This window comes from Columba livia, chromosome 1 (assembly GCF_036013475.1).
Source record: "Columba livia isolate bColLiv1 breed racing homer chromosome 1, bColLiv1.pat.W.v2, whole genome shotgun sequence".
In the NCBI taxonomy this organism is placed as follows: domain Eukaryota; kingdom Metazoa; phylum Chordata; class Aves; order Columbiformes; family Columbidae; genus Columba; species Columba livia.
In genome coordinates this window covers 177,824,837-177,851,847 of record NC_088602.1, presented here as the reverse complement: position 1 = coordinate 177,851,847, position 27,011 = coordinate 177,824,837, and the positions used below count along the sequence as shown (strand labels likewise).

General features: G+C 39.9%; 2 protein-coding genes across 4 annotated transcripts in view; one reads left to right on the top strand and one right to left on the bottom strand.

Annotated features, from left to right (window-relative positions):
- Nucleotides 1–1,316: 1,316 nt before the first annotated feature.
- LOC110357952 (uncharacterized) lies at nt 1,317–23,125 on the bottom strand. Its single transcript, XM_065053386.1, has 4 exons — nt 23,051–23,125; nt 8,664–9,393; nt 5,888–5,925; nt 1,317–5,517 (listed from the first exon to the last, which is right to left on the bottom strand). Exons 1-4 carry the CDS (start codon nt 23,123–23,125, stop codon nt 5,407–5,409), a joined length of 954 nt encoding a protein of 317 aa, XP_064909458.1. The 3' UTR covers nt 1,317–5,406.
- The window catches only part of SLC16A7 (solute carrier family 16 member 7), an 88,231-nt gene continuing 69,218 nt past the window's right edge, over nt 7,999–27,011 (top strand). The window contains exon 1 of one of the 3 annotated variants that reach the window (XM_065048591.1): nt 7,999–8,649. The gene's annotated coding sequence lies outside the window, so the exon portion shown is untranslated. Of the gene's footprint in view, nt 8,650–22,074; nt 26,987–27,011 lie in introns of those variants that run through there. The other 2 variants (XM_065048592.1, XM_005498010.4) reach the window with 2 other exon arrangements.

Here is a 27,011-nt window from a genome sequence, read left to right as displayed (position 1 = left end):
TCTATTTTAAGAAGTACTTTGAGAAAGGATGCCCTTATCAGGAAAGGTTTTTAGATTTAGAAGGAAAAAAATATACATGGTATACAGCACACATGAATTAAAACTTAATGATGAATAATTCTATTGATAGAACATGTAAGGGGTGGTTTCATATCTGATACTACAGTTCTATGGCATATTGTCATAATGGAAAATTGAAAATATTTAGAGGACTCATTCTCACATCATCTTTATCCATGGATAATCCAAACTAGCTGAATATGTCCTACACAGAACAATGAGGAGAGTCACAGACAGCTATGGGTTCTCTGCAGGTATCTTTCTGTGCTGCATTTCTTCTCCTCCTGTTTGAGCTGTTGCCTGGTTTTCAATTGCCAAGCCTTTGTGTCCACAATTATTTGGTAAAGTATTAAAATGCTTTATAAATAGGATAGGAAAAGTGACCTTTTCATCCAGTGGAGATAGATACACATAGTGTATAGATTATATTTGAAAAATGCACTTTCAGAGAGAAACACTGCTTTCAAAAATAGCTTTTGCTTGTTCAAACAGCAATTAAAGTACACAAGACACAGTGTACCATTGTGAAGAGTGGGCTGTTTGGGATACTAAAACCAGTATACCAGTGCTCACATACTCTTATTCCCAACCAAAGAAGGATAGCTAGAATTATCATTGCATAAACTAAAATGTGCCTGTGAAGCCATGGCCTTTCTTTGATGACTCAGTATATGACTTATTTAATGGCAAAAATTGTTTATGCCATACCTAGTGTATACAATTTTTAGAACTTTTGTTTCAAAAACTAGTGTTTTTTAAATACTTTGGTTGTAAGAATTTCTATTTGAAAAGTTGCATGGGAAGTTCTAAGGCCTTTGTTATTAACTAGCTGTTGTAATTCTTGTTACAGCATGTAAGGTTCTTCTATTGCTTGTTTGTTTTGTATTAAAGCAGTTAATAGCTGAGATTTAAGTCCTCCTCCTTTTAGCCTCATCTACATCTGTTCAGAAACACTGGCTGGCTGCGACTGCTCTGCAGCTGCCTAGGTTCTGTCTCTAAAGTTGTCTTGGGTCAGTAGCCACCATGTGTAACCTTAGTCCAACTATAATTTGGATTGTGTCCTTTGTTATTGCTTTCCAATTGATTTGATGGTTGCATTCAAACTTGCTCTCTGCTGTATTAGCCAGGGATCTTCAGATTAACCCAATGCTCTAAAACAAAACAGGTTGATGGTGGTATGGGAAGTAAAAATCTTTAGGCTAAGGGACAAATTACTCCCCTTTCCCCAGTATGTACAAAGGAAACACAAAACTATGTTTACAGCAAAGTATTTTATTCACACGGAACGTGTAAGGCACACAGACACTGAATTCAGAGTAACCTTCTGCATCAACAAATGCAGTCTCCCATTATTACAGCCTGCCAACTCAAATAATCCTGTTCAGATCTTAAATGTATGGAATAAGCCTGAGAGATTCAGGAACTGACATCATTACATCGATGGATATAGGCACACAAAGACCACCCAGGACTGTTTTTACTTGGCCAAATGCATGTTATATGTTTAGAGTATACAGGTGTATGATGTGCACAAATCACAGCAAATGACAGGAGACAATTTGATAATTTCATGGAATCCTAACTTATTTTTGCAAGAAACTCATGAAAGTTATTTTTAATATTTTTGTCAGAAATTTAATGATTACAGTAGAATATTTTTACAGTTTCTGGAAGCTGCATCCTTTAGGGAACAGTGAGACACAGAAACTGACAGTACATTTTACATTATGCCATATTTTTTCTCTGTGCTCAGATGGAGCTTAGAGAACAACCCGGCTCACTCTGAAACATATGCAAAGTAGTTTGTCAGCTGAAAAGGCATGGAGTAGGCTCCATAGATTGCATTGACTCTGTTTAGAACAGGAGTTTACACATATAGCTTACACATGAGCACTTCCATATAGATGTCTAAGGTGTCCTAATTGCCACTGAAGTCTCACCCTGGACCACAATAAACTGCTGCATAATTCAAACCATTTGGTAAGAAGTGGATATTTCAGTACAAGATATCATGCTTGTTTATCCAAAGACATCACTGGCAATGAGACAATGACTGACAATAAAATGGAAACACGAAGAAAGAAATTTTTACTCCTGATTTTTTGGAATGGTCAAAACAGAACAGTGTGATCCCAGGACACCATCAGAAGCTCCAGCAGGTCTAATTGTAAACAGAATAAGAGAGTCACCAAAAATAAGTAAGAGCACATCTGCAAACACATAGTTGCCATACTACAAATCTGTTGGGGAAAACAGCAAAACAGCATTTGGATTAGCAGTTCAAGGCCTTCCTCAAAAAGACAGTTGAATTCTGCTTCCTCATGTCTGTAGAACCACACACATTAGTGTGGTTTTCTCTGCAAAAATCTCCCAGCGTTGATTTGTGTGTAGAGAGAGGGGCCTGTCGAGTATGTAGCCCGCAAAACTTAAACATGTCACTACATCTGAAAAAATTAAACATATTACTACATCTGAATTCTTTTATAATTCTTTTGAATTGCAAAGGTACATTTTTGATCTCATCAGTAAAGAAAGTAAATACATGATATACCAAGGATTTTTATTGTTTTGAAGCATGCAAAGCACTATTAATCAAAACACACTTCTATTTGTTATGTTTTACCCATTTAGGGAAAATGTGGCTATCCCAGAGTAGAGTTCCAAAAAAAACCATGATTCTAACAAGAAGATATAAAGGCAAGAAGTAAAAGCGCTCCACATATGATTTTGGTACAGTCTTGTACTTTCAACCCAATGAATAACAAATGAAACTACCAAAGATGAATTGTGCATTCAATATGCTCACAATATTCAAGATGTTAATGATATTCCATAGGCCAACTCAGGAGTTAGGTTTTCATGTTATCTTGAGTGAAGCATGTGATCCCATTGGAGTATGCTCATTGATGCTTAAGGTTCCTGCAAAACTATCTACGCTTGAGGGCTGTATTCAGACTATTATAGCTGCCAGTGCTCCAACAACAGCCTGGCAGCATGATTCATATTTATTCCCTTAGGTATTCCACCTCTCATACAGTCAGTGGGTTAAGTGCCTCCATCAGGAAATTCAGAAACATTAAGGAGGAAGCCTTTTCCTTTCCACTGGCAGTACAGCAAGTAAGTATCTTTGGAAGAGCTCAACCATGATGTTTGTCTAACAGTTACCTAACTCTTATACCTACATAGAAGAAATACCTTCATTCCCTGAGATTCAGAGCACTGAATTTACTTTTGAGCACAACCAGATAATGAAAGATGACTCCTTTTATACACAATTAGGGAACTTGACCACAAAGAGATGCTAAGATCTCACTCTGTTTACACCTCTTATGGAAGTACCTGAGTCTCAGACAGGTATGTAGCTTGAACTGAGTTAACTATTTATTTGCCACTTTCCCTGTTGAATCTGAATCACAGTGTAGAAAAAGACCAAAACATTCAAGGGAGACATGAGAATCTATCACTAGGATTATACTGGCACAATGAAAAGACAAATCAGACCTCAAAATAGCATAAGGTCATTTTAAACTTCTAATGTATAGAAGCTTTGAAATTTTGGCCTTTTCTTATTTTAGCAATCATAGAATGAGATGTGAAAGGGAAAACACCCTGAGCAATCACTACTTAGAGGCAGAATTTAGAGGCACACAATTAATTCATGTGCAGTGGCATAGTAAAACAATTATTAAAACAATACTTAGAAAATAAAAATGTACATCTGTTACATTTTAAGAATTAGAGAGAACTGTTCAAAGCACACACATTATTTATGCAACCAGCAACATGGACACATCTAAATTTTGTTGATGGGCTTTGTGTTAGAGAAGGCTGAGAGGGAATCTTATTTATGTTTATAAATTTCTTAAGGGTGGTTGTCAAGAGGATGGGACCAGACTCTTTTCAGTAGTGCTCAACAATAGGATGAGGGGCAACAGGCACAGACTGAAGGACAGGAGATTCCATCTGGATATTAAGAGAAACTTCTTTACTTTGAGTGTGCCAGAGTGCTGGAACAGGCTGCCCAGAGAGGTTGTGGGGTCTCCTTCTCTAGAGACATTCAAAGCCGGCCTGGACACATTCCTGTACAATCTGCTCTAAGTGAACCTGGTTTAGCAGATGGGTTGGACTAGATGATCTCCAGAGGCTCCTTCCAACCCCAACCACTCTGTGATTCTTTGAATATGATATGTTGCTTTCCTGGTTAGGACTTTCTTTAATAGGGGTATCTAATACTCTCAAAATATTTCATGTATATGTCTCGGTTTATGCTCTTTCAGTGTAAATACACGGAATGATTTATAACTTCTGTGGTACAGACAGATTTCTTTAAAGCATGTTTCAAAGCAAATTGAGCAGAAGTTTTGTTTGTTTGTTTGTTTGTTGTGGTTTTGTTTTTTTTTTCCTTTTGTCATTCAACTCCACAAGAATTCATATTTCACTGACATTAGTATGGTCCACCTGAGTGGGTTAACAAAATAAAGACAGATGTCAGTGGAGGAACTCTATCACTTCTTTAGTTGAAAGATGCCACTGACAGACTTATTTTCTGTATTCACTCTCACAGAAATATCTCCTGATGCTATCTCCCTACCACCAATATAGTCCTACAACATCTCAGAAAACAGCGAGAAGTGTTATCAAATGGTATCTGTTTCCTTGCATGTTCATGCAAGATTTCACACTTTCCACAGATAGGAATTTGAGAATTATAAGAGTGACACGAAGAGAAAGATGTTTTGTAGGACTGTTTTAATATACAGTTACTAAGAACAACACATTCTTTTACTCATAGACATGGGCCTTTCCCTCTCTTCTCTGTGCTTGTGGTAGTGAAAACAGAATGGTTCAGTTATTTCAAGACAAGTAGAAATCACACAAAAAAGAAATCACAAGGCCCACAGATGATCATGAGCAGTATGACAGGAATATTATGTAATGGTTGCACTGGCAGTATAGACACAGCAGAAGGCAGGAGAAGAAGGAGGTGGAACTAGTTTTCTATTCTGGCAACTGTAATTTCATAGAGGGTCATGGTGTCCCTGGGATTTTGGTCAGCTTTCAACAGTGTGATCCTTTTTCACTTCACCGCAATACTGATTTCTATAACTGAATATGTCAAACTGCATTTTCAACAACATCTTGAGTACTACTTCAGAGCTGACAGGCATGAACTACTACTGTATTTTCAGCAGTATTAGACACAGCACTGATCTGGGAGTTCAGTTCATCAGTGACCTACCTGATTTGTTACCTCCCCTCTAGAAGAGAGGTTTATTATCTCTCCCAGGTTTCCAGATTGCTTTTCTATTATCTATTTATCTTCTACACTTCTACTGACTACCTGCTTCAGCTGATAACTGCCAGCTGCCTCAAATTCTCTGTGATGCCTGATAGAGATCTTTTGCAGTTGAGTCTATTGCTGTAGTTACAACGTCCTGTGTTCTGTGTCCCTGGAAGCTGTAAAAGAAAAATAATTTTATTGGGTGAGGAACAGACATGATTGATGCTTATAGAGGAAACTGACCTCAATAGAAAGACATGCCTTGACTATGTTTTATCATTAGAATTCTACAGTCTAATCATATTCATATGAATTTTATCACAAAAATTGAAGTATACATATCTCTTTCACTTAGAGAACTAGGATTACGATTTTATGCTAGTGACAGCTATCTGTGTGTAGGAATGAGGGCAGAGTGAGACACAGACTGCCAATGATTAGTTGTTGATACAAATCTTACAGAAGCTGGCCTAGGTGATTTACCAATATAATTCTAATGATAATACCCTGTGTATTTGCTAGAGCTGAAAAGCATGCACACCATACCATGGATATGTTGCACGTGGACATCAGAGAAGTTTGAACTGTGTATTTATGGAACAGCAGTCAGTCCAGAAAACAAAAGAAAACAAAGCAACATAATCAGAATGTAATCTTACGTAGGCCAGAATGACACAAAATTTAATTTTATTTATTTATCATCTTCATTTGAAAATCATTTTCCTAACATTCTATAAAACAATACCTAAACTTTAATATTTCACTGTAAAATACAATGTAGCCGTGCTTTTCATTTTACAGGAACTGTCTGAGGCCCTATATGGCCTACGATTTTCTTCAGAACATTCAAAGTGTTTGAATATGGAAGAGAGCTTAACACTGTCAAGTGTACAACTTTGATTTCAGTACTAGCAGCTTCTCTGTGAAAGACCTTACATCAGATTTCATTCTAATTTACACATTTTTAATCCTGTAATTGTCAGCCTGCCTGGAAGTGACAGTGAGTTTGACCATGGGCATCTGTACCCGAGCCCCCTTTGTTTGTATGCCCAAGTTCACTGCTTAGTGTTTGCTCTTCTCTCCACTTGGCTCAGGGGACCTCTTTTGAAAGCTTATTGGTCTTTCAAGGCCAGTAGTGCAACCTGTTGCCAGGACAGATGCTGTGACTGCTGGGATGCTGGGCACAGGTTCCCTTCACACACTTGCACAAGAGATGACTGACACCCAAATTAATGCAAATGTGACTTCCACAAGCTTATCTGGCAGTCACCAAGGATATTTGCTCCTAAAAATGTCCCTGGACTCAGGTACGTAACTCGAGTATTACTTAGCGTATGTGATGTAACAAAAATTACTCCAAACTGTTCAGTCTGTTTCAGGAATAAAAGTATTTGCTGTGTCTCCTGATGAATTACTTGCTGCTCCTTACAACTACAGTGCCAGGATCTGCCCAGAGACTGTAGCGACCTGGCTGCTTTACAAACACGTGACAAAGTATTCTCTCCTGAATTTGAATAAGGTGCAGTGGAAGCAGATGACACACAAATTATAACATCAGTATCCTTGAGAAAGAAGGAATGATAAAATGTTACATTACTGAGCTTTCTGGATCTGTGTCTTATGGTCTAATGATTAGAGTTTAAAACATAGAACAATTCCTAACACTTCTCACACAAAAGCAAACAGATTCATATGCAAAGGAATTTGCACTTCAAGATGGCAGTCCTCTGTGGATGGATTCTGTGATGCGTAACAGGTATTGCCAATCATGCTGCAGCTTTTTTTTGGGGCTGCCATGCTTTTTTTCCAGATAGTTTTTCAAACTTTTTTGTTTGCTGTGTCTGATGCTAGTTAGGTGATTCAAATGTTATTAATGGAAAATAAATAGACAACCCTATCAAGTCCTTCCCTCCTTCACCAACAGTTCAGCAAACTGGAATATCCCCAACTACAACACAAGTTCTCTCTCTCCCTGCCCTTACACAGGCAGTCTCAGTTCCTAGCATGTATGTGAAGATCCTATTCATAAAGCTCTCACTAAACAAATAACATGCAATAAATTTTAAAATAAAAAATAATCCCACGTTAACCACATTTACTTTTGTACACATTTTGCAACATAATGTCAACAACTGTGATTACTCCAGCCTCTTCACAGTACTTTAAATGTTGCACATAATGTGCAACTTTTACCCGTGAGAATAGACATTATGATAAAGGCTTTAATTATGCAATTATATGATTATGTTCTCTTTCCCTACAGGATTTTAGGCTTAAGGACAGAACTTTTGGAGAATTTAGTGGCCACTTTAATAAATACGTTAATGATATATACAAAACAGTCACTGCAACTTTTTTTTTTTTTTTATGGTAGAAAAAAAGGAGGCAAAGGAAAAGATGACCAAGATTTTAATCAACAACAATCATTGCTGACTTGTCAAATTTAAGTTCCTGCTTCAGAAGACAAATTTCCAGCACAAAACCCACTCTGATTTATTTTTTTTTATTAATACAACCACAATGATGCTACTTTATGCAACCTTTTCTTGGAATCGTGAGGGCAAACGGCCTTACAACATGAAATACTTGGCAAACTCAGCTCTGAAAAGGAGAACGGGGTGGGGCCCGGGATGGGTGGGTGGACACGTCTTGTGCTGCCAGAAACGAGGTGAAGAGCGCGACACGCGGCCGGTGGGGCTCTCTGCGCCCCTCTCCTCCCCGGCGAGCGCACACGGCCGTGGCCGCGCCTCCGAGCGAGGGTGGGTGCGCCCTCGGCTGCTTCGGAACCCGCTGCGGCAGCGCCGGGCGGGCAGGTAGGCGGGGAGGCCGCAAGCGGGGGGGCTCACGCCTCGCCCTGGCGGGCGCGGGGACCCGCTGCTGCCCGCCTACACCCCCCGGCCCGGTCCGACCCAGCCCGGTCCGGACCGGCCCGGCGCAGCCCGGCGCGGAGCGTCCACCTCCCGCGCTGGCTCCGTCTCTGCGGGCCGGGCGCCGCGCCCCCGCCAACCCCGCGGAGCCGGGTTGGGCAGCCCGGGAGGCGTCTCCTCCGCAGCCCCCGCCCCCCCCCGCCCGTGCTGAAGCGCCTCGGCCGCTCCCCGGCAGCACCCCCGGGACAGCGGCGCCCCGTCGGCCCCGCAGCAGCACCCGGGCCTCCCTCTCTGCCGCCCGGCCCGGGCTCTCCCGCCGCTGCTCTGCTGCCGAGGATACCTCATGGGAAATAAATAAATTAATTACCCCACTCGCCCTCGCGGCAGGGAGAGAAGCCGGCGGCGGCCGCGGGATTAGATCCGGCCCAAGCTAGCGACCAGGTAACGTAACCTACCCGCTAGGAGGGAGGAGGAGGAGCAGCGTGGCCGCTGAGGTCGCCCCCGCAGGGGAGGGCTCCGGGGGACGGAGAAGTGGCTGCCGCAGCCGGGGCGTGCTGGCATGGTCCCCGGCTGGTTGCGTGAGGGCAGCTGCCCCCGCGCTGTGCGCGCAGCGCTGTCAGTCACTGACACACACGCACACACGAGCCACCGCCCACGCAGGTATGGATGGATGGATGGATGGACGGACGGACGGACGGACGGACGGACTCCGCATGGGGCGCAGCCGCCGCCCCTCGCGGACGCTGCCCCTGTCGGGCTCTGTCCCCCGGTACCAAAGCAGCCACTGCAGGGAGACGCCGCAATCCCCGCCGGCCCTGCAGCCAGCAGCTTCACCGCTGCCATGTGGGCGTCCGGCTTTGACAGAAGGGCAAGGAGGCGGGTGGCGGGGCCGAGCCGAGACTGCAGCTTCGGAGGGGAGCGGCGCGATCCCGCCCCCGAACCGCTGCGCGCATCATAGTGGGGTGGCGAGTTGGGGCGCAGGGGCCGCCTCCCGCCGCATCCCCGGGCGCTGCGGCACCGCCCGCCCCGAGCAGAGCCACGGCCCGAGGCGCCCCCGCCCCGGGGGCAGCTCCGCTGGGAAATGTGGGCGGGGAGCAGCAGCGGCGCCAGCAGCGAAGCGAGGACCGTGCTGCCGCTCTTGCCGTCATCAGAAACGGGCCTGCGAGAAGCACTGATGTCATAGCTCTGTGGTCAGGATGACCTTGGGGAACGTGGGTCTGGATGAACCCTTTGCTGCACATGCCAGCTGCAGCACCTGTTACTCTGCTCTGGGCTGCTGTGAACCCGACAATGCCGGCATGATTATCTGCAAACATTGCTGGCTTTAGTTAGTGATTGTGTACTCCTTGTGTAACTGGTACCAGAGGAGGGAAAATATTGCTTCTCCATCATTCTCTTTACTTGACCTCTGCTATCACACAGTGGATTCAAGGTCCTTGAAGGGAATGGTTTGAGCAGCCTCTTTGGCAAGGGGCAATCATCCCAAGAGAAAAGGGGCTTTCTGTGCCCATGCAGACCCCTGTGCCCTGGGTTTGTAGTTGTTGAAGTGGCCCCTACAAGACACTGAAGCAAGGAAACAGTCTTAGAAGAGGCTGAGAAGTTGCCCTGTTCACATTTCAGAGACCAGAGTGTCCCTGGCTACTCCTGGGAGGGGATGTTACCTCTCAGTCCTACAGGGTTGCAGGGCTGACACAGGTCCTCTAGTGCTTTTCCAGTCAGGTGGACAGGAAAACAAAGAAAAAATTAATAACATTTAAAGAAGAGTCTTACTGAAATTATTATTGAAAGCTGTTTGGGGCACAAAATGAAAGACAAAATGAAGGAAGCTAATGCCTCATGGAAGTGTCCATTCCTGTTTCATTGGTCTCTATAATAATCCCTCATGTTTCCATAGTGACATCTATCTTTGCCTCTCAAGTTACTTATCAAATAGTAATGAAATAGGTGCTTGCAGCTTCCATTGCAGGAATGGGGCCATAAACTTAACAGCATACCAATTGAGCCAACAAAATATTGCCTCACCTCAGCCTAGATGAATCATGATATTTAAAGTTAGTCTTCAAGACAGAGGGAGGTAGACTGATATTTAAAGGAAGCAGAAAACTGACAAATAGTTCAATACAAGTTGTAAATGCTTTTATGTACAAGTATTAAATCTGGAAATAATGTATATGTGATTCACTCCTTATTTTTAAAGACAACTCTCTCTCCTTCCATTATTGTCTGCTAGCTTTGAATACCATACCTGAGAATCAGTGCTGACTATCTACTCTGTCTTCATGGTGGAATAAGTTCAGAGAAGAAATTATACTTCAGATGTTTCTGTTATTTGTGCAATTTATTATAAAACTGTAACTCCATGTATCTGTAATGGCCCAGCTAGCTTAGTTTGCAACATAGTGTTTAAAATGTAAGTGACTTCAGAGCAAAACCAGTAATCATTTTGAAGAGGTGAAGAGTGGTAGCTGGAGGTTATGGGTTTTATTTTATGGCAGCAGTAAGTGATTTTGGTTAATGAAGTCAGTCTTATTTATTTACATGATAGAGTTTGGAATAACATAAATATCAGCTGTAGTCTTCATGGACGGTCTTCATGGATGGTACAGAAATAAATTCACGTGTTTTATGGATAAGAAATACTTTGGATTATGTAGTGATACAACTGATCTGAACAGGTATTTGACATGTAAAGTGATGAAGGAAGAGTAGATATAAACTTTTGCAGGAGACTTTGAAATATGCAAAGGGAAATATCAAAGAAACTGAATGCAGTTAAACATTGTGGCTCTGCAGCTGCAGTAAAGAGAGCTGGAATTATGTTTCAGCAATTTTCAGTGTAAATGAATGCATCATTAATAGTATACAAAAAAGTCTCATTCCAGCTCTTTAACCTAACTCCATCTGTCACTTATCTGTGGTATATATTGGATTTAAGCTCACTCAGCTCTTGCTGTGGCAAAATCCTCATTCTAGAATCTGAGTTTTATGGAGGCAGGAGATCTTATGGGCAGACTTAAAGGAGATGCTATTATTTATGGACAGGCAAGTTAGGGGAGAGAAAAGAGAACTTCTACTTGAATCACAAGCTTTTTTTTTTTTTAATGTTTTTCTTTCATTACTCTTCTTTCCTGATTTTTTTTTTTTTCACTATTTCATGCTTTCTGTCTATTTCTTTAAATATTTATACATATATAAGATATATATTCCTGGCACCCATTGCTCAATTGCTTATTGGTTTTCTTAATTTTAGTAAAATATAACTTCCTAGATATCCTTTATTTTCTTAAGTAAATTATATTGTCCATTTTTCACAATGAGCAGGTGGTAGTGCTTCCAGTAATGCTGGTTATTGTTGGGGCCCTTCCAGTCCAAGAAAAGAGACTACAACTCACCTGCCTTTTTTTTTTTTAAATTTTTTTTTCTATTGTAACTTCACAGGATTCTTGTAAAGAGCTGAATGATTGCTTTAGCAAAGTTGGTGTCTGAATATAATTCTTAACTAGTTGTATCCTTTACACCATTTGCTAGAGTTAGAGCTGTCCATTTTCTTATGCAAGGACCAAGAAAAGAGGAATGTTTTTGGGCTGTGCTACTAATCTGTGCTGTTAAATGAATCTTATGTTTCAAGGTCAATATGACTATGAAAACATATAATTCTCATTTGATTTTTATTAAAAAGGGTTAGGTCATAGCCATTAATCATTGATAGAGAACATTTCCAGTTTCTCTATCTGCTCATGTAATATATATGGCCTAATGTTTGAACAGAATCAAGGAGGAGTTAGATGGGAAAATAGGACCTCATTGACCAACCGAAAGTGAGAAACAGGCTGTGTTCCACACACACAGCTCAGTCCAAACCTGCATTCCTTGACTTGCATGTATTCGTGAGCTGTTGTGCCAGCTTTCATAGTTTTATTGTGAATCTTGGAACATTTGAAGAAAATTTGCAGTATTCAAACAAAAGTAATTCGGATATATGAATAAGGGCATGATATTCCATGACTTGAGGAACAGAGTGGGTTGGATGGACTGACTGAGGAACACTACTTGGCTTTCTAATCTATCATATATTTCTGATATTTCTTATAGTTCTTGGTCTTGTAGCCAAGCAATCAAAATAATGTTAAGCTTTTCTTGAAGAGAAAATGTCTAGCTAACCAGGTCACAGTGGCTGACAAACTAGAATCTCAGTTTGTTTTTTTTTTTTTTCCTCTCAATCTCAAGATTTTAAATTCATAATGTTTGTTTCTGACAGGGTGATTAATCATCAGCAGTTCATTCTTTTGTTGTTTATATTTTTAAGTTTAGTTTATGCAATGTGTTTAAGTAGTTCCTTTATTTGTTATTTTCAAGGTCAAGCCTCCAGTTACATGCTAATATTTTTTTATTTTCAGGACATGATGCTTTCCTGTCTCATGACACTTGCAGTAATGTGGAATCAGAAGTGTCCATTAAGAACATTTGCTTGAGAAAAACTGAATAAGCATTTCCAAAAGGATATTAACATAACTAGGGCAATGAAAAAAGTTCCCAAAATGAAGGAGGAAAATTGATGGAAAAGAGTGGAGCCTTAACATAACATATGCTTTTGCTTTGTGATTGTAAGACTTAAGATCATAAAAAATGGAATTAGTGTTAATTCACAAAAGGACTAGAAAGCACTAGAGCACTAGAAGACAAACTTAACCCTGTTGGCTTTTTTTTTAATTTAGCTGTTGATGCATTTTCTTTTAACCTGGTGTCATGATTATTGAATGTGAAGTATTGAATATGTTTCAGTTCCAACCAAAAAGAAAGAAGTGCTCTTAATAATAGTGTAAATCATATAGAATTGGCTAATAACTTTAGACTGCAGGAAACTTTTAAGTCAACTATTCACAAGCTGCAGAAAGTCCAAACATTATAGAAATTGTAATATTTCAGAATAGGTAGATTTGACATTCTTTTCATATGGTTACTGTGAAAGATAATGACAGCATCTATTTTTAACAGTCAAAGCATAAAACTCCATGGACTGGAGTTGCCTGAATGTGCAGGATTGTTTAAACAGTGCTTGTTTTCTTCCAGACTGAACATTTGTATCCCCCAAAAGAACACTTTCCAGTTTTTTTGACAGCAAGCTTGGTAGTTATTTCACTCTTATCTTTCTTTAAGGCTTTCCAACAGAGGACTAAGCTGTAGGTGATGATCAAGGTCCTGTGGGAACATTCAGAAAGCACATTGCACAGAAGACAGCTCAGAACACCTCCTGTATTTAATGGCTTTTCTTATCTTTACATATTTTTGAAAGCTCTGGTCCTTTAGAATAGCTCATCTTCCCACACCTGCTAGCAGACTGCTGCTGTAGCTTCAGGCATGACCATTGTACAGTACCCTTCCATCACATGGCCTCAGTGTCAGCAAACTGTTGGCAGCACTCCCAAGTTTTGCACTTAAGGATAGAACATATGACGAAGAGTTGTAATGGTGTTCAAAATATGTTTGACATCAAAGAACTTTACCCATTTGCTGTCCCTAAGTGGTGATAACAACAGAGCAATGATGTATGTTGCCTTTTGCATGTGTTCCATGCAATAGAAATTAGTAAAATCAGTCACAAAACAGCACTACATCATCCCTAAAAATAGAGTTTGTTTGTTTGTTTTTTTCATAGAAATAGATTAATTAAGATGTTAGTGTTTGTGCCTGCCACTTGTGACTTAAGCACCCTTGCAGTCTATGGTACAAAAAAAAAGGACACAAAAGAAGGTTAAATCCCAGTTTGTCTCTTGTATTAGTATCAAACTCATAGTGTTAGTTTCAGACTTGTACTTCTCAGTCTTGTTTTCTGAATTCAAGAAATACTGAGAACAAATATGTATTTTACAGCACTAAGAACATGTGAAGGAACAAACCTTTACCATTTCTGTGCCAGCAAAAATGGCAAAAGCATACATAGAATCATAGAATGTCCTGAGTTGGAAGGGACCCACAAGGATCATCAAGTCCAACTCCTGTCCCTGCATATGACAACTCTACAGATCACACCATGTGTCTGAGGGCGTTGTCCAGTCTCTTCTTGAACACTGTCAGGCTTGGGGCTGTGACACTTCCCTGGGGAGCCTGTTTCAGTGTCCACAACCCTCTGGGTGAAGAACCTTTTCCTAATGTCCAACCTAAACCTCCCCTGACACATCTTCCTGCCATTCCCTCAGGTTCTGTCATTGGTCACTAAAGGGAAGAGTTCAGTGCCTACCCTTCCTCCTCCCCTTGTGAGGAAGCTGTAGACTGTGATAAGGTCTCCTCTCAGTCTCCTCTTCTCCAGGCTGAACAAACCAAGTGGCTTTAGCCGCTCCTCATACAACTTCCTTTCCAAACCCTTCACCAACTTCACAGCCCTCTTCTGGACACTCTCCAGTAGCTTTAAATCGTTTTAATCCTGTGGCGCCCAGAACTGCACACAGAGCTCCAGGTGAGGCTGCACCAGTGCAGAACAGAGTGGGACAGTTGTCTCCCTCACCCAGCTGGCAATGCTGTGCTTGATGCACCCCAGGACACAGTTGCCCTCTTGGCTGCCAGGGCACACTGTTGTCTCTTGTTCAACTTGCCATCGACCAGAACCCCCAGATCCCTTTCCCGTGGAGCTGCTTTCCAGCATCTCATCCCCCAGTCTGTATGTACAGCCAGGGCTGCCATGTCCCAGGTCCAAAATCCAGCGCTTGCTCTTGTTAAACTTCATGTGGTTGGTGGTTGCCCAGTTCTCCAATTTGTCCAGAAAATCAGTTCCTACTGTAATGTGTTTAATTAGCATTGCAGACAGAGAAATGCACTCACTTTCAGTATATGCATTTGAAATAAGTTGTGTTAAAGAAGTGGTTTTCTTTTTAACATCAGATGTGAAGTGGTTTGTGGCTTTTTTTTTTTTTTCATATAACTGGGATAATGATATAAATATGTGGCAATGGAGGTTAGAATTTTTCAAGTGACACAGGATTATGTTCAAACTACCAACCATAACAACTTGGCTTCTGGGAGACATAGCTGCTTTTCTCTGCTGATCTTACAGAGTTATGGAAATTGGAAACCTTAAAATGTAGAACATCTTAACAGTTTGCCACGTTATTGAATTAAAATACCATAGGACTTGGGTTTATCACATTGACCTCCTATAGTTTGGATTCATAATACGGCGCTCAGGGCAGGTTCAAGAAAGAAAAAAAAAAGGGCAACTTGGTGCAAATAAGCTTCCCATGGGAATGAAGGTGTCTGATTTCTTAACAATTTGAATTTTATGTGTAAAACTCGCTGACAATTCTGCCTGTGCTGAGTACACTCTCCATTGGAGTTTTCTAGAAGTTAAATCCTTTCGCCTGCTATGCCAGGGACAGATGTGGATCTGAAACTGTACTGGGCCCTGTGTTGTCAGCAATGCCGCCTGTTGATGTTAGAAATGGAAACTGGTGAGCTATAAACAGCAAACTGGAACTGAAGACTAGTTTCAGAGACAGAAAAAATGTGCCTAAGACAGAGACTCAAGCCGGCTGAGCAGGAGGGGTTGCATCTGGGAGCAGGTGGAGAAAACATAATAGACCATGGAGAGAAATGGGTACTGGAAGCTGAAGAAGGCAATGGGCCTATCATCCCATTACCAAACCCTTCTTAGGATGTACATCTTCATAATAGTTTGTACATAATGTTAAACTGAAGGCTTCCTTTTTGCCCTGTGAAAATTGTAAGATCTCTGCTCATTGTGTCACACAGGGGTTCTACCTCCCTGCCTTCCATTCGGCAGCCCCTTTCCCTTCTTCTTAACAACACTACAAAAGGTGAATCGAGAGACTCAATAGCCCATGATTAGAAGCCACACCACCAGATTTTAGCAAGGAGTGAAAAAAGGTGGTGTATTTTGAGACCTCTGGGTTGTATATTTGAGGAAAATAGGTAGAAAAGAATATATCATAATAGTCTGTATTTACAAAGCATGAAGTATGCATTGTATTTGTGGAGAATAAGAAAAAAAGAGACCCTGTTTGCTTGTTCAGGTGCAGATATAATTGTGTCGGCTAGAGGCATCAGGTAGTTTTTGTTCTCATGTTTTTCTGATGTAGTTATCCAAAAAGAGATGTTTTGATGTAGTTATGCTGGATATGAGGGTGCTTTATTTCAATTTAGCTTATTTCCTCATTCATATATAACAACATTAGAGTGTTGTAAGCACTGTGCATGGCCTGTTTCAGTGTTAGCTGTATTACAATAGTGAAAGAGGTTTATAAGCAAAGCTAATGAATACAAGGGCCAAACTCACATAAGGTAGAGAAATCCAGCAAGGGCATTCAAAAGTGAGACCTAAAAGTGCTGTGGTGTTTTCTCTCAGTCAAATAATATGTCAGTGTTGCTTGATTGGCGTTTCCTCTGCTTCTGTGACTCCAAGTCCAAACTTGAGCTCCATTCCTCTCATGCAATTCCACTGGGTTAAAAGGAGTTACTTGTGGTTTACACACAGTAATGTCTGAAGAAACTCTTTTGATTGCTTCTCAAAACTCAGTTTGCCTTTTGGATAACTTGCTTTGGCTTGCCTGATTAGTTTAAATGGAAATTACTTCTCATAATGGTTACCAGAATGATTTATATGTTTCCAAACAAATGCTTTCATGTGTCCATCTTTGTCCTTCTCTTCCCATATTTCTTTCTGTGAGAGCATTTTCTCTCTCTCCATTTATTAGAATGAAAATGCTCAAGGTAAAATATCAAATTACTCTTCTGCTCTGCTCATTCTACTGGTGTAGTGGGTTTTCCACACTAAAACTGGAAACTCTCAGAGACATACTCTCTTGTAGGACAGCTTTTACGTGGCATAGATGATGCTCCTCTGTACTAACTAGTATTTATGTTTTATCATGCTATTTTTATCTTTTGAGTTACAAATGTTTACATTATGTACTCTCCTGTTTTTATTATCCATCAAACAAGATGTTAATAAAGGAATGCATATGAAATACAATATGAGAAAAAATTTAAAAACAATGGAGCAATACAATTCTCAAACATTAATATTGCAACCTTGAAAATAAAAGGCAAGAGGCAAGTGTTGAGTTTTATAGTCACTGTTTAGCCTGGTGACTGAGAATATCTTGAATTACATGGAATAATGTAAGACACATTCAAAACCATTACACTTAACACTGTAAAATTAAATAAAGGCTAGAACTATTATTCAGATGTACTTGAGTAATGATGGCCTGTGACCTCAGTGGGAGCCAATCTGGACTCTGCAGTATGGGTGCTTTAACAGTGGTCAGGCAAAAAGGGGATTGCTCCTGGCTTATGGTTGTACAGCACAGGGAAGCCCCACGCCAGCCTGTAGCCTGCTGACACATCCCACCCTGCCTGTTTGTTAAGTGACGCCTTCTCACTTGTACCATGAAAAAGGAGCTCTGACATAGGATATGTGAATATGTCATGTGCCCAGGGAGGCTGTGGAATCTCCTTCTCTGGAGACATTCAAAACCTGCCTGCAGCCTTCCTGAGTAACCTCATCTAGGTGTTCCTGCTCCAGCGAGGGGATTGGACTAGATGATATTTCCAGGTCTCTTCCAATCGCTAACATTCTGTGATTCTGTGATGTGTACATTGCTGTGTCCACTAGTAGCTGCATGCATAAAGGAGTGTTGATCAGTTGACAGTTTCCAGCTCAGAATTATTTTTGTGATTAAAAAAATAATAGTGACTTCCACAACTATGCTTAATAATAAAGCTGATTGTTTTGTGCAACCTGGAAACTAGAGTCATATTGTATTTATAATGCAATAGGATACAAGCGCCTGTCCTTTCCACTATTAAAACAGGTCCTTCTTCTGAATGTGATAGCATAGAAAGCTGTTAATAAAACAAGATGTTCTTGCTTAACTAGGTAATCAGCTTGCACTGTTGAATATACTTTAGCATTGCTGAAATACTGTGTATCTAAAATGATGACTTGTATTGTTCCCATTGCAAATGTGTTTCAGCTATGAGATCATGATTTTCTTTTTTTTCTGGTACCTATTTCCTGAAAAAATGGCAAAGCTATTGTAGTTACCATGTCCAAGCTTACTTTTAAATTCTCATACCTAAATTGCTAATCTAATAGAACAGGGTTCTTACAGACTACTGAAGGATACTTTTTATTGAGGATCCAATATATGCTTTTTACCTTAATAAGGTAGTTACAATTTTTTTTTTTTTCCATTTACTAGTTTTGTCCCAGATGTATAAATATAACATCTTTTTTTGTATGTAGCATAATAGTCTTGTGAAACGTAAATTAGCCACCTAAATTAGTATGTTTAATTTCCCTCTTGCTAGTTCCTGGGGAGTAGGTTGTTATCTCTTAATAACTGAAGCTTAAATCCTACTTGTAAGTCAGTCCTCTCTTCTCACTAACACTCACAGGATGAAATCAGAAGTTATAACTGTATGCTGAACAGGCTGTTTAGAAGTACTTTGAACAGCAGATATAGTTATTTTATAAACAGAGAATCTTGCACTCTGATGTAGTCTCAAGGAAGTATCTGTAATACTTGTTTCTCATTATGGCAACTGAATATACATAAGTGAGGAGATTATAGTTTTGTAATAGAAATAATTCTATGTATCTATGCAAGCACACAGGGTGATAGAGATATAGGAAGAAATGTGCAACATGCTGCATACTAGGACATGAAGTGGAGAGAAGGCAGCACTGGAAAAAGAAGTGCAGGTATATTGGTTTGATGTTTCAGGAAGTTTGAGTGTTGCAGTATGGTATTTATAGACTATATTGATTCACCATGAGTACCACAGATATATGTGGACGTATTTTCCATAAAATCCTTTTGATTCCTTTGGAACATTTCTGTGACCAAGTGTGCAGAAGGAATACTGGATACTGATGGATAAAAAAAGAAGAGTGTTTCATATGAGGAGACTAGTGTGAAAAAAAGCATGGGACTAAAAGAGGGAAACTGCATGTTGACAGTACAGGAGTGAGAGGATATGTAGATTCTGGACCCAGTAAGAAAATAAAAGGATGGAATGCCTGGGGAAGACTTCACTGCCATTGCTTTGACTTAGTGCACAAACTGGCAGAACTGAATGGGTGATTCTTTAGGCAGCATTTAATAGTAAATTTAGCCCCCTAAAGAATGAAGGACTCCTATAATCAAGCAAGGTTTTGCTCATCCAACTAAAGCAGAGCAGGGTCATGTTTCCCATGCCAAGTGGCTGAGGTTGTTTGCTACATAGCTGTTCTCACTGCTCCAAAGGGGAGTTTGAACTGTTTGGCCAATCCATGCTGGCTTCATTAACTTCGTGTGTTTGTTTCTGTTACCCCATTGAGAAGGAAAGGTTTGTATTTGTGTTCCTAAAAGACTGGACCTGGATTATTTAACCAAACCCCACTGAGCATGGAACCTTTAGTATCTGGTTGAATTTGTGCTCCCTGGGTTATTTTCATCTGCTTCTTTGACCTTGCCAGAGGGAATCCCTGTTTATTTCTTCATTTGGTAGAACTGTTTATCTGGGCCCTGCTGAGGATAGAAACGGGCTGCCTACTTTCTGCTGCAAACGGGAAACACAAGAGACTATCACTTGTCCTAAAGAGTGAAGGGTTTATGTAAGACATTTTTTGATTTGTTTTTTTAAGGATTTGATCAGATTGAGCAGTTCTGTTATGGGCTATGGGCTGAGTTTTGTGAGGCTGTTTGTGTTGCTGCTAAGGTTACCATCTTAAAAAAACACACATGCAGAAAACAGCTGCTGTGGAGCTACAGCGAACCTCCACATTGATCTGAATCTTTTACCTGTGGGAGCTAAGAGTGTTGTATTCATCTCAAATAGACATACTCAGTGTGGCTTGAAAGAAGCTGATTAGTTCAGAGAGCAGAAAAAAACTCTGAGCTGTAGGGGAAAGGTGCTGCTGTCGCAGTATTCAGGCCAGCTGGGAGTTGCGTAAAATTTATCTGTCTCCTGAGGAGCCTCAGTTGGCAGGATATGTGTGGATTTCTGCCCGTAAAAATAAAGCTGCTTTACCCTTGTAGAAACCATAGCCAAGAGTTGATCCGTTGGGGGTGAAAGCTGCTGCCAGCACAGCTGCCCCTCTAGGCGAAGTACAAAGACATTATACTGCCCCCTTTAGTCAATGTGAGTTCTACCTCCTTCTTGACTTTAAACAAAATTACTTCAATTGCTGAATATTTTTATCACTATGCTTATATGTTAAGGTAACATTTACCCAAGTACAACTGTCATGTTCCCACTGTAAAGTACACCTACGTTTATTGCTTACTTGTTCTAAATGACTCCCTTAATCATGGTCCAAATTTGGCTGAAAAGCTGAGTGTACCTCTAACAAATATCATATATATTTAGCAATTTATATAATTGTATGTAAATCATAAACTTTCACTCTGGAGACTTTCTTGCATTTTCTTACAGGCTGGAAACAAATATATTTTTGCTTAACATAATAATTATGCAACTACAAAGATTTGCTAAGTTAAAGCTAAGAGTTACAGGATTTCAGAAGATGCATACCATAAAAAATTAAGATGTCAGTAAAGGCAGTAGTATCATTCAATTCAAGATCATTGTCCTTTTCACTTGTATTTTGCAATGTCCTTGCAACATCCTCTCCCCTCTGAAGATTCTGAGAGTTCTAGAATAGTTTGGGTTGGAAGGAACCTTAAAGATCATGTAGTTCCAACCCTCCTGTGTTGGGCAGGGACACCTTCCACCAGACCAGGTTGCTCAAAGCCCCATCCACCCTGGCCTGGAACACTGACAGGGATGGGACCTCCACGACTTCTCTGGGCCGCCTGTTCCAGTGTCACACCACACTCATGGTGAAGAATTTTTTCCTTCTATCTATTCTAAATATATTCTCTTTCAGTTTAAAGACATTACCCCTTGTCCTACACCCTTTATTTTCTAACACTCAGTCTCATGGGCACACTGAGTTTCACTGAATTAGGCTCACACACATTAGCTGATCAGACTAGAAAAATGTATTTTTCTACTTTAAAAATACACTTGCTTACAAATAATTTATGAAAGATAAAGGAAGGGATTTGGTATAAGAATCTAAAGTGATCTGAGCAAAACAGAAATTGCAAACTAATATTAGTGGCTTGAACATATTTTGTTTTCATGAGCTACTGCAGTGTTTTAAAAAAGTAAGAATATTAGTGGCCAAGTTTATATTTCTTTATTTAAGGCATTAGGTGATATTCACACAAACATGGCTTAACTCTGTCCTGATAGAGTAACCTTAAAAATTACTTTGAAGGCATTGCATTTTGTGTACAATTATCTATATATTGATATAGATGGATCTAAATACAAAATATTGAGGATGACTGAAGGGAAATTAAGGCACCAGGGGAAACATGAAATCTCACTCTCATAATGAACAAGCCTTAAGTCAGTTACAAAGTAGTTTTTCCTTACCTTGGACTTTGTATGTTGGTATGTTTTTGAGTTACTAGGGCTGTTAGAGCAAGGGGGGTGAAACCGCTGGCCTTTGAGGTTGGAGGATTAGGGAGGAAGGGTGGAGGACGGCAGTAAGTGTTTCTGTGGAGCAGACTGAGGCAGTGGGTGCTGCTGTGTAGGGCTGGCAAAGGGGCTGGTGGGGGAGCATGTGTTTTCATCACAGTGCCATTGCAATGCGAGCTAAAGTACATGCACTTGCAACTTGTGTGAAGGCAGATGTAGCCCTCTGTGACCTGCAGTTTTTAACCCACTGATGTGTCTAGGTCATTCTGAAGAGTGATGTACAAGAAGGGAGAATTATTGCTGTTTTGGAGGCAAATGGCAAAATCTCTGTCTTTCTCATTGTCCAGGTACAACAACTTTGTCTGGTCCTGCTGTTCTTTATGGTCTTCTTCATTCCTTCTTTACTATCCCTTGATGCTAACTACTGCAAAAGAGCACTTACAGGAGAATCAGGCAAGAACCGGCCCAAAAGGCTGCATATTCACACAATGTTGGACAATGTAACATGCAACATACCGTTCAGTTTGTGCATTTTCTTCATACCTAACACACTCAAACTTGTGCACTGTCACACCCTATTTCATATCTTATTACTCAAGCTCTTGTGTATCTGCAGTTATCAGAATGTATTCAGGCCTGAATGCTAACACTTTTTAAATAATTAATGTAGAATAGTTTTAATTTATATTGCCTTTTTCCTGCAAATGGATCTACTATGGCATTCCTGAGCTTATGCAAAGTCTTGCCCGTTTCTCTGGCAAACAGTTACTGTTTTGCTGATCAGTTGTGAGCAGTCCCTGATGCATATTCAATATCTGTATCATCAGAGACAGTCCTAGCTGTTTTGTTGCCTTGAGTAAAATATATTCTGCTGCCCTTACTCCAAAATTTGCAAGAAATCATATTTAATACCATTTTTCTAGAATTTTAGAATGCCACATATTCAGCTATTATGAAATACAGACTCACAAAATTCCAGAAAAATTTGAGATAAAGTATTTCTACATTATAAAAATTAATGTCTTATTAACAATGTAATGAGTGCAGTCACAAACTGGCTCTAAAATTGCTGCTTCTCCAATTCTGCTGCTCTGGGCAACTGTCTAGTCTTTGCATAAGGTAAGCTTCCCTCTATGCTGTTCTATAAGGCATTGAACATTGTTTCAAGTTTTAATTGGCTTGTTTATTCAATGAGTTAGTTGACTAAACTGTGAATCAAAATTACACATATGAATTTTCTCACTCAGATTTGCTTTTGCTATGTAAGACTTGGCTTGAAGATATACTTTCTAAAAGGATAGTATTAGTTGTCTATGGTATGTACATGAAGCATGAGATAGTTTATCTGTACCTTCCGTAAATTTTCTTCTACGTAGCCATGATAGCCACAAAAATGTGCATAATGGAATATTCCTGAGTTGTACATTTTACAAACACAGCAAAATAAAATCCCGCACAAAATATGGTTATTTAAGCACATGCGTTTCAGTGACTCATTACTCAGCAAAACTGAACTTATTTTTCTTAGCAATATAGAATAGACTGCAAAATTTCAGATTTCAACACCATACTGCTAAGCTGTGGATTTACTTCAAATAATATGGAAAGAACATTTTTAGAATTCAGAACATGTGTTTTTCACTTTCTGATTTCATAAGAGTTTGATAAACAAACAAGAAAATCCTCCTCCTACCTACCTCAAAACACGATTTTAAAACATTGGACTGGAAGAATGATCTGAGTCTTTATTTCCATTTCCCTGCAATACCAATAAATTATATTATGAGCCTGTAGGGCTGCATTCATCCAAATGCAGAGTTCAGTAGCACGGATATCTATAATTCAGCCAGTTATCTAGACTCACCTTATATAATGGAGAGATATAGCCATTTGTAGGCCACGTGTAATTTCATTATAACTTAGATGTCTAAAACAGGTCAGAAGGATATGTACCAGAAATTAATTTCTGCCCATTGACTATAAATCAAGCTGGAACCTAGGTATCTGGATCACGTGCAAATGTCAGCACAGTCTAAAGATATCTGTGATGAATCCATCTCTTAAATCAGAGACAGTCACAAATAATATCTTGCAGAACTTTTTTACAAACCTAAATCTTCCCTAAAAATGTGATAAGCTAAAAGTATACGCTAATAGGATAAACAGGAGAAATTGAGATTGCCATCCAATATCTGAGGTCTTACAGAGGATTAGACAAAACCAAAAAAATCCCCTCTAACAGACAACAGTTTGCAACCAAACCTCCATTATTAGAAAACACCACTATACAACTTTAAGTACTATTGCCACTGTTAACATAAAGCATTCTTTCAAGAAAGGCAACATCTTTGTACTGTGACTGAAGGAAAAATTGTGCTGTCATATTAAATATATCACTTGGCTGTGTGTAAAAGAGATTATTTTTTTAGGTGTCTATTAATAAACAGACATACTGAAACAGATGTTATTGCATAGCAAACCTGAGCTGAAGTTCAGATAGGCATCCAGGCTAAATGGTTATGGTGAACTTACTTCAGTTTTAACAGTTTAAGCTCATGATCCCAGAAGAAAATGACAGTCTTTTCCTAGTGTCTGGCTCTTTTCCAGGAAGGGACAGTTAAATTTAATAAGTATATGCCTCTGTGTGTGTGGGCAGCAAGATGCAGTAAAGTATCTACCTCTAGGCACCTACCTCAGAGGAGCTCTCAAGTAGCTGGATTTCTATTATATGTAAAAGCCCACTGCCATTATTATTCACAAAACACACTGCTAGTTTAGTCTCATATGGCAAACTGAGTAATAGCCCTCCTGGTGTCTATACATGTTTATAGACAATGGTCCAAGACAGTATTAACTTTTATTTTCATCAGGTTCAAGCTGACTGCGAACTGCAGGCCAGCTGCCTGCCGCTGGTGTGCCCTGTGCCAATTAGCTCTGTCAGTCAGAAGCCCACTTTAACATTAGCTCTGACCTTCTACCTCTTGCTCAGTTCCCTGAATTTAGAAGATCAGCCTCAGTGTGGGCACAGATTTAAGCCCTTCTGTTCAGTCTCTGAAATGGATGGACAAAAGGCAGCTGTGGTCTGCCTCTGTGGTGCCAAGCTGGTGCGGTGCTGTGCTTGCTCATGTTGGCCCTGCTCTCAGTGTTCTTAAAGGACAACTGCAGCCTCACTTTCCAGGGACATCACAGTGATACCTGTTATTAATCCCTCTTTCTGTGGCTGCTTATCACAGATGCAGAAATCTTGAGGCCAGAGGTGATTTTCTCTTCCCCTGCCCCGGGTGGGATGGGAATCCTGTGGAAGGAAGGGCCTGCCAGTGAAGGGCACAGCAGGGGGTACCAACTCTGCTGACACAAGTGAGAAGCTGTACCTGGGACTAAACACAAGTTGTCAAAATCTAACAGAGGGTGTCCAGTACAAACAATGCCTTGCTTCCTATTTTTCTCCAATAATAGGAAATGTGGTATTGTTGTCACCACAGGGTCTCCATCAGAGTTCAGCAACCCATGTTTACTTCCTTTTTTTCCGCTTCTTATGTGCCTGTGTCAGCAAACACGATCCCTTCCTGCTGTTGTCCTCAGTGCTGAGACGAACACCCCTTGCAAATAGTCCTCCCCGCAGTTTGGCATGAGGGGCTTAAATATCACTGTGATGTATTATCTCCAATATATTTCATCCTTCCTGAATGAACCATTTTAGATTCAAATTAAAGTTATAGACAGTATAGAGATCAATTAAATGATAATATTTTCTCATGATTAGGCTAGTCTTTTCCTTTAAGCAACTCTCATATTGGGTGTGCTTCCAGTAGTGCCAGAGCACATCTCACTTTTCATGTGAGATTGACATAGGTCTTAGAAATGCAGATCATCATTTGCATCATTATTTTCAGATAAATTAATAAATTCATTGTGAGAACTGCTTCTTTCCCTGTGAATATTTGAAGTGGTGGACAGTGAAAGTAACAGCAGTTTTGTAATAATATTTGTCTCAGGCACTGCCTGAAATTCTCAAGCAAAGCACTTCTATGAGCTTTGAGGCTTTAATATTGGTTGCACAGTGAATATCTAGGACAAGAAAAAGAATTTTAACCCGAGTCTTCTGAATGTTTTTGTGTTTCATTTGGCCATCCAGTTTCATCCCTTCCAGCATTTATTGGGTCAAGGCAAGTATGATGTGAGAGACTGGTGAAAAATAGCAATTGTAATGACACATACAACTTTTTCTTCTCCAACAAAAGAGTTAACATAATTTTTGCAATTAAAAAAAAAGGGCTTTTTATGTGAACTTACAAAAACATTTTGCTCAGAATTCTTGAGTGAAGTTATGATCTGGTCTAAGGTACAACTTACCTTTTATGTATGCATTTATTTTATCATCAGTATTGCAGATGATTCAGTTTTTTTCCTATACACAAATGGTGAGTTTTTGTAAATTTTAAGAAATAACAGAACATTTTTTTGGAGCTCTGAAGCAAATTCTGTATTATCTCCAGCAAAATACAGCTTTTTAAATAATGTAGTAGCTAGCATTGCTTATTAATACAAAGAAGTTTCTAATTACTCTGTAAAGCCTGATGTGGTATTTTACTATGCCTGTAAATGGAGCACTCTGAAAAAGTCCAAGTTAATTGCATATTTACTGTTAATTACTGGACAATTTTGTTCAAATGAGAAAAAAATTAGACTTTTGCAACATGTTAGCTGCATTGAGTGCTCGCAATTTTGCCTTTAAGCTTCTGCTGATGATCTTTAGAGCATTTTTATTACACTTTTAATTGTTTTAACAAAATCATGTGAGTGCTGATCTTAACTTACTATATGTTTTAAATGGCAGGTTCACACACTGTGTCTCAGTATATGCTGAATTCCAGTAGCATTAGGCACAAGCTGTGTTCAGGTGTCTCCAGATATCAGCACTCATTTTAAAGTCTATAGCATCTAAATACACTTGTGAATATACACAGAGGATTATAAGGAAAAATCCTGCATATCAGACAAAGAAACTGTGAAAGAAATCCCAAACAAATGATGAAATGTTCATAAACCTAGGATATCCTTCTGTGAGATCGTTTTCTGAATGTTGAGCTTCACAAGAACCTCTTGTGCCTCAGTAATTTGAGATGCTTGTTGGTTTGGCAATTGGTCACACAAAATAAACTGTCTAAACATCATGTGTGATAATCAGCCAATCAGGTCTCCAAAGAGTCTTTAAATGTTCAAACTCGACAAAGGCTCTGTATTTATCAATTCCAGATTATTGTCTTGGACAGCAGCTCTCTGCCAGGTAATGTGCTGGTTTGCTATTTCCT